Source organism: Oryzias melastigma, linkage group LG14 (assembly GCF_002922805.2).
Source record: "Oryzias melastigma strain HK-1 linkage group LG14, ASM292280v2, whole genome shotgun sequence".
Classification (NCBI taxonomy): Eukaryota; Metazoa; Chordata; class Actinopteri; order Beloniformes; family Adrianichthyidae; genus Oryzias; species Oryzias melastigma.
Window position 1 is genome coordinate 11,338,404 of NC_050525.1, and position 8,645 is coordinate 11,347,048.

Sequence of the window (8,645 nt, forward strand, 5' to 3'; positions counted from 1 at the left end):
GATGGCACAGTTGTTACGGAGAAAGTTTCGAATGGGCACTTCATGTCATAAACGTCGTTGACCCGTAATGACTTTCAGGGGAGGTTTCGGACCACAGTACATCCGGATGCCCTGCAGGAGTGAGCTGCCAGACTCAGGAGAACTGTGTCTCTGAGCGGCTTCGGGACAGTGTGAACGCAAAAATGCAGCACTTCACCATTACTAACTGTCCTCTAAAACCATGCAAGCAATCATGTGAATTTGTTACCAATCATGTCCAGACAAAACAAAAACAGATGTTGTCCCCACATATTACATGCAGCTAAGATACACATTGCTGCATTGCCCACACAGATTTCAAGTGCATCCAAGGCTGTGTCTAACTCTAACCCGTCCTCCGGATCTATGCAGGCAACAATAAAACACTGTATCGTGAAAGGGGTGAAGTATTCAATCCCAAAGCTGGTTGAAATGACTAATTTTACCTAACTGGAAATGTAATAAAATTATCCATGGGGCACCACCTTCGTAATGAAGAATAATATTAGCAAATTAATTATGAGTTGTTACCTCTAATTAATAAAGTAATAATCAAATTATCAGTCTCTCAACCTTAAGTCGTAGGTACCTTTTGGAGGGACTTTTCCTTGAAATAAAAGAATAATGAAATACAAACAATGACGTCCTTTTGAATATTTATTGAATAACATGAGGTTAAACAAGCACAAATATTGGACGTAAAAGTAAGCAGAAATATTGAAACACAATCAGCATATGTAAAACATAGCAGAGAGGTTTGAACTAAAAACTAGAAATATATATGAAAATAAATTAAAAATAAAATCAAAATATTGAAATGAGGAGTGTGAGTGTATTAAGTGTTGTGAATAAAAAAGTGTTTAAATTAATGCGTTGAGGAGGATCCTCATAAGGGAATTAAAACGGGCAAAAAGGTGTTACATTGCAACAGTCCAACTCTGACCACTAAACAGTGACCTGTGGAGCCCAGCGGTACTTCTCACCAAGCGGTCTGAAGATCCAGGTCCATTCGATCCGTCCAGAAATGGGTGGAGGGTCCCGTCAACGGTAGGATGTGTCAGAAGGGCTTTGAAGCTGGATCTTCAGCCAGGAGTAGAAGCGTGCTGAAGGGTCCTCACAGAAAACCCATAGGATCTGCTTCGTTTGGTGCCACTTTGATTAGAGTGGTCGATTGACTGTTTCTTCAAAATAGGGTGATAAAAATCCTAAGTTTTAAAGCTGGCCGGGCGAAAAACTTATTGATTTTGTGGTCACACTTGAAAAATCTGTTTCAAAGAAAAGCATCAAAATGGTAAAAATAATCTCTGAAATTAGCTGGAGACAAAAGTAACAGAAGCTCTAAGGAAAATCAAAAGGGGAAAAACTGAAAAACCCTAAAACCCGAAAAAACCACAAAAGAACACTGAGAAAAACTGAGTTCTTGGATTGGGTTCCCACTTTTAGCCCTTAGAGGCTGGACAAGATTTACCCAATCAATAAGTGTCATGTAAATTTGTTTACAATCGGCTAATTTGCATGTCAAAATCTGGGGTGTGACTTTCACCCTTCTTTGTGTGTGCCTCTGGTGTCGGGTTAAGGGAGATAAAAGTTCTCTTATCAAACATAATGTGAACAAATCTATGTGAATACGAATAAGTCCTATATATACGTGTAATTCAAACGAAAAAACATAAAAGGTTTCATAATTCATATAAAGAGTAACAGCATCTAATACCCAGTTGATAGTTTTAAAATTATCACTTCATAACCTTTAATTTCAAGAAAATCTCCAACGTTCCTTCTGTGAACCAGACAAACAATATACACCATTCATAATAGTACACTTCTTCTTGAAGTGCGAAAAAATGGACAAATAGAATGTCTGTCCCTCTGTTAAACCAAGGTAGGTTTCTGGTTACTATCACAGCCAAGAGAGGTGGTAAATTGTTCCACGCTTTTGGGGGGAAGCGTCACCTCAGCTTGGCACGGATGAGACCTGCCTGGTACCAAATGAGTTTTGTTTTTACTAATGTCAGTCAAAGACAACTCAAAGGTTGATTAAATTCCTGTGGAGTTTCCGAAGGGTTTTAAGTGGTAAATCTCTGTAGGAAGGTGTTCTTTTTAGCAGTTTTATCGCCTGCTGGAATCTTGGGGTCTAGAAAGTCAGTGGTTAGTTGTAGAAGAAAGGTATTCCAAAGTAGGGGTGTGTATTGGCAAGAGTCTGGCAATACGATACGTATCCCAATACATTATAGATTTTTTCCTACACCCCTATTCCAAAGGGTTGAATCAACTAGAGGTCACTTCAGGTCACAAAGCAGATGCATGGCTCTCTCACCAAGGGGGTCAGTATGCTACAACACTAACCACTGATTTAGAAAATTATGACAGTCACATAAAAATATTGTTAATAACAATAAAAGCAGCCTCAGAAGATCATCTCGCTATCATGAGTCAGAGCTCTGCCCCCCCCCAGAGTACTAACTCACCTGACTCCAATCTGACAATAAAACAGCACAGAGTCACGCTCTGTGCAAAGTATCGTTTGTGCCAATTTGTCCTCATTACCGAGCGTTTCTATCTGGACCTGAACTTCTGTGTCTGACCCTACTTATTCTCTGATTGCCTGCCGCCTGCCCTGACCCTCGCCTGGACTCTGACAACTCTAGTCTCTTCTTGGATGATCCCATGCTCATGATTGACCTCTGCCCTTCTAACCCTCATGTAGCATTGTGGATTTTTAGCTGTCTTCTATGGACGTTTTCTGTATTTTAGATACTTCTGCACCTTTCAAAAGGATTTTTTCCGATCGAACATGTGGCACATGTAAACGTTTGTTACAATCAGATGAGGTTTATTGGGGCTCATGTGCATACTTCAATATCTGATCTTTGATCTAATCAAACATGTAACCGCAGCTAGTCACTCAGACCGACTTGGACCAATCAATGCATTCGCACATCATCTGGCTTCAAGATATTGCAAAAATATGGCAAGTGAATGGACTTAATACAGTAATTTTGGAGCCAGAAGTAAGTCATTTTTGTGTGATGTCACACTCACTCAGTTCTCAGAGACAGTAATGCTCTAACCAGGGGGTTGGCAACCTCGAGGGACGGCACGTCTGCATGATTTCTAGATCTGCAAGCCTGACAAATGACTGATTACCTAGTTCAGGTTTATTGTTTAAATTAGAACATACCAGAACAGGGTATGTTAGAAAGCATGCTGGAATGCTGTCTTCGAGGCCTTGAGTTGCCAATCCCCACTCTAAATTCATTGGGTGTGACATAACTGACAACAACCAAAGAAAAGTTCCCAATCTTCACATTGGACTCTGAGAAGTAAAGCAGACCACAGGGATGTGTTACAACACACACAAGTGTTGGTTGTGACAACATTTACTTGAAATTTGAGAGTCTGCTGGGTTGATTGTATGTAGTACAACCCCAACTGTTTGGTTGTCTTGAATTAAACAAATAATGTGAGAGTATGTTAAAAAAAAACAGAGTTTTGGATGTTGTCTAAAACACATTTGGATCCCCAAGCAATAACTGAACTTGTTTTACGTAAAAAAAAAAAAATATATATATATATATATATATACATACTTGCAGAGTTCACAAAGAGGGAATAGTTTCACCTGAAACTGCATGAGAACTCAAAGTCCTCTTTTTACAATCATCCTGCTTTTGTACTATGCTGTACTAGGTAGATTATAGTCCTTTACAAAACTCAAAGCACACCAACCCTGTTTTTTGAGCCTTTGTTCTGACTCACTAAGACAGCACAACTGATATGAAAAAGGGTTTAGTCATAAAACTTATCATCCTTAAATATAGGAAGCTGCCAGCATAACTTTTATACTGCGCTGAGTTGTTAAGAGCAGGGATAAACTTTAATCAATGACAAAGATTCGTATACACAAGGGGCACAAATCAGATTTTAAGCCATTATTTATGTGAAAATGTATACATTTTAAGGAAATCGTAGACTTCTCATGCAGTTGAGTTGCCCTTGAGTTCATGCTTAATCCTTAAATAACTTCCTGTTAAACCGCATTCTTATAAAATGTTTGCAGTTGGTTTACTTTAATCCCTATGCTTAACTTGCATCTCAATGAAAACCCTGGCACAAAGTCAATGTCAAAGTTCACTGACAAATTTCTCAAAATTCTGTTTTGATTTCTTCCACGAGAAATAATCAGACACACATAGATTCTTTTCCATTTATTTTATTAGTTTTTAAAAATGTTCAGTTTATCCCCACCAATCCACTCGTAAACCACATGAGTTCCACTGAGGAGTTATTACGGGTTTCATATTGAAAAATAAATACAACAAAAAAACGTCTTTAAAATTAAACTGTACAGGAAGAAGGCTTCAATAAATATGAGATCATCAAACAGCTACAAGCGCAATGTTCACTGTTTTGCAATCTAACGTAAATAATGTACAAAGTCACTTTTGTGCGGATTTCTTTTTAAATTTTAACTCTATATAAACCCATCATTTTCCCATTTGCTTAAAGACCCACTCTTTTGATGTGTTTAATATGTACTTGCGGCACTTTTTTTATGATGGAGGACAAATATTTAGAAAAATAAGCGTAAAACTGAATTTCTGTATATTTCATTATTCAAGTCATGGTGAATCAGGGGCAAAACTGTCATTGGAAAAAGATCTAAAATCTAAACAAGAATAATGTTTATTTTAGTTTTTTCAAAACCAATCTGGTATTTTATGGTTGGATAGCTCTAACATTGTTCGCCATTTTTGTGACACCTGTAATGTTAGCTTGGGAGTGCGAGGGGCTATAAGATAGCAGGAGAGCATGTAAACAGATGGATGATGGGAAGTGGGGACAGAATTACTCAGTGCCAACAGTCCTGGCTACAACGCAGAGAGAAATGTCTAATGAACTCTGGAGAAACTACGTCCTAGAAAACAACAGGTTTTTGGATTTTCCATGAAAATGACGTAACCCTTCCGCTCTCCTTAGTTTGTTTACATTAAAAGTGGGGTCATCTGGACCCCCCAAGACAGTGCGCTGAACTTTTTTTTATCTTTGATTTTTGAGTTTCACTAATGTCCATGGCAGACATAAAATCCTGTCCACCTTTGTCATGGAAGAAATCACATATCAATATGTGGTTGGAGTCAACTGGACCCCAAAGAGAGCGGAAGGGTTAATCCTAATTAAAAGACCACTAAGAATGCTTTTACAATAGATCAAAACATGGTCTGAATGGGACCTCAAAGGTTTCTGTTATTCAGTTGAAGTAAAAAATCCTCCACGTGTTCAAAAGAACTGCAAAGAATTTATGAGCTGAAATCTAAGAGGTCATTGTAGCTGGATATTATACATAAAAGTACATCAATAATAAGATCTGCATCAGTGGTTACCAGTAATCTGATAAGAGACCTGTTCTTTCTTGGTTTGAATTTGGTTGCAAACCTTAAAGGAATTTAAAGCTTTATCAATGACCTTTGTAATAGTTCGTGCAGTCGAGATTAGGGTCCTGCAAACTGTTCCACATCACATACATGTGGACTGACAGGAATCTGTGAACAAGGAGCATTTCCCTGAAGTAACAGGGGTCGTATCTATCTGCCTCCTTGTCTATAACATACAGTCCAGCTGTTCTTACTCCAGGATGAGACTCGGGGCGGAGGCCGCCCTGCTGCAGGCACAAACCCATGTACACATCATCAATGGGGAGAATGGTGATGTTGTGTGACATTTTGTAGATGATTCTCGCTGTATATCCAGACAGGAGGAAGCCTCCACCACCGCAGTAAGGAGGGTATTTCTCGGGCTCGTGAACCTGCACTGGAACGTAATATTTACTCCACTTTTCTCGAATTGGTCCCACATATTGAATGAGATGACCGGCAAAAAGGTGCTTTCTTCCTCCTTCCTTAAAGTTTTGGAGGTACACAACCATGTTGTTGGTGTTGGCAAAGACATCATCGTCTCCGTTCAGCAGGTAGTGGACATGAGGACAATTTCTCTCCATCCATTCCAGGAAGAGTATCTGCTTCAAGGTGAGGTTGAAGAAGGAGTCGTGGAAGTCCCACTGGAGAATGTCTTTGTGCTTGCGTTGTTCAAACTCCAATAGTCTGTTTAGTCTAATTTTCTCAAAACCAGAATCATGTGTTCCTGAGATGAAGATCCTCCGGATCCACACTCCGTTCTGAAGTCTCTCCTTGGCCCAGGTGTTTCGCAGCACCTCTCTGCGGTCGTAGTTTCCCGGTGAGCTCTTGATGACCAGGAGCAGGAAGACATCTGCAGAACCCTCGGGTCCCCCACATTTGTCTGGGAGGTCCAGCAGCATGGGGAAATGCCGGCAGTGGCGATAATACAGAAAGTCTTTAATGTGACCGGGTAAAGAGTCGAAGCCGGAGATGTTGGCAACAGAGGTGTTTCGTTGGCATTTTGGCCACGAATATTTATACTTGTGAAGTCTGGTGACTGGCTTCGTTTTAGTGTCAAACTCCCTCACATTAACTTGATGAAAAGTTATTTTGCTGTTTGATGTGTTTTGGGAGAAGCCCACATAAACGACCACGACAAGAGCGGCAAGCACCGTTACCGTGGCGACTTTGTTCTGTGTCCCGTTGGTGTGAAGTCTGCGGTGACAAAAAGAAGTCACGTCAGCAGATTTAAGGTTATACCAAAATTCAACAGAACAACAAGGCAAGTTCAGTCATTGGTCTTGTATGAAAACAATGAATACATTGACAAAAGACAGTGTTTCTGTAACTGCAGCCAGACCCTACTTTCGCCAAATTAATCCTTGAAATACCAACAGGGTATGTCAAAAATGACAGAAAAAACATTACATTCATCTTAGTCACCGAGTAATTTCTTTTTATTCAACTTCATGACAAAATCACACCCAGCTATTACTTGTGTAGACTTTCCCCAACTTTAAATATGAATAGATCAATACAGACTGGAACTCACCACGATAGTGTCTTCGGTTTGCTTAATCCGTTCAGTTCTTATTATGCCATCAAATATTTTGTCTCTTTATCTCTACTGTTTGGTCTGTCATAAAAAACCCACATTTATGCTCTTTCAACATAAAAAACTGAAAGCTAAAGAAACATTTCATTTCTTTCTTCTTCCCTTTAGGGTTATTACTTAGACTGAAACAGGAAAGTGCAATGATTTGTGTCACAAACAGTTCCTGTTTGACAATTCAACTAACTTTTCTTTCTTTTTTTATCTAATTTATCCATCCATCCATCCATTTTCTTGACCGCTTTGTCCCTTTCGGGGTCGCCGGAGCCTATCCCGGCTGCTGATGGGCGAAGGCGGGGTACACCCTGGACAGGTCGCCAGTCTGTCGTGGGGCCTCAATCACACACGCATCCACACTCACAGTCACACCTGTCTGTCTGTCTGTCTGTCTGTCTGTCTGTCTGTCTGTCTGTCTGTCTGTCTGTCTGTCTGTCTGTCTGTCTGTCTGTCTATCTATCTATCTATCTATCTATCTTTCTTTCTTTCTTTCTTTCTTTCTTTCTTTCTTTCTTTCTTTCTTTCAAAAATTATAGTTTAATCTGAAATTATTTTGAACCTACCTGAACATTTTGAGAGAGCCCAGCAGTCGGTGTTGACTCTTCAAGCAAAAGGAAAGCTCTGAGGGCTGAGTCAAACGTAACACCTGAGTTCCCTCTGACGAAACATTTCTGTCCTTTGTTTTGCCTCTAAGGCAAGCAAAGGGGTGTGGGATTCTTTTCAAAGGGACTTCCTTCATGTAAGAACAAATTTTTTATTGGCAAATTATTGAGCAAAAATGTAGGTGATTTGGAAAAAAATATATTTTTAAAAGTCTGTTTTAGCGACAGAACAGTTTGAAACAGAAACTCTTGTTGTAATACCTGTTCAAATACCTTTCTTGGAGGATATGCTGAACATTTTAACTGATAAATACCTCAAAACTAGTTTAAAATCGACACATAAAGTTGAGTCTTTTTGTTAAGCAAAAACAAAAAAGGATAGTTAGTCTGGGTATTATTTTTTTAATCTTTTCAAAATATATAAAAAGCCACCTTACCTCGCTCACATCGTTGGTTTGAATCTTAAGCAATATAAGATAAAAGTGTTGTTAAATTGCTAACTTTGAAGAATTTTATCAATGAGATAATCCATTATATTGAGAAGGTTTCTCCTAAAGTCTCAACCATGCACAGTTCATAACTACCAAGTGTGGATTTTAAGTTAAAATTGACCAAAGGGATGTTTATTTTACTTATCCGATCTTTTTGTTTAATTTCTCAGACTTTTAGCACACCACCTTTATGTTTTGGGGGGCTATAGTATCGTGTTGAGTGTTAATAATAGTTCTTTTTTCACACGCCAGCCTTAACCACACATTGTAAAATCCAATAGTTGCCCTGAAGATTGTCGGAGGGGGGTTCTTCTAACCCATTGTTTAACGAATGCCACCTGTCAAGCCTGTGACGAGAGTTGCTGGTCCAGTTTTTTTACAGCAGCTGTCATGGCGATGGAATGAAAAGAACTTCCCCAAAGGAGACCAGCTCGCACTAAAAGGAATAAGTCTTGCCACATGTGCTGGAGCAGGTGTTTTTTTGATGTAACCACAGAAGCACTGATGGGTGTTTTACTTGTGGGGGGAC

General features: G+C 39.3%; 1 protein-coding gene across 1 annotated transcript; it reads right to left on the reverse strand.

The window, feature by feature from the left end:
• Positions 1 to 5,191: 5,191 nt before the first annotated feature.
• LOC112142676 (N-acetyllactosaminide beta-1,3-N-acetylglucosaminyltransferase 3) lies at positions 5,192 to 8,639 on the reverse strand. Its single transcript, XM_024266197.2, has 2 exons — positions 7,587 to 8,639; positions 5,192 to 6,629 (listed from the first exon to the last, which is right to left on the reverse strand). The coding sequence occupies exons 1-2, from the start codon at positions 7,760 to 7,762 to the stop codon at positions 5,477 to 5,479; spliced, it is 1,329 nt and encodes a 442-aa protein (XP_024121965.2). The 5' UTR covers positions 7,763 to 8,639; the 3' UTR covers positions 5,192 to 5,476.
• Positions 8,640 to 8,645: the final 6 nt, after the last annotated feature.

What these genes read in the sequence shown, in the direction of transcription:
- LOC112142676 (XM_024266197.2), bottom strand. Translation starts at nt 7,762, where the DNA reads ATGAAGGAAGTCCCTTTGAAAAGAATCCCACACCCCTTTGCTTGCCTT. An exon ending in GGCTCTCTCAAAATGTTCAG is followed by an intron (nt 6,630 to 7,586) that starts GTAGGTTCAAAA and finishes TTGTCACCGCAG; the next exon opens with ACTTCACACCAACGGGACAC.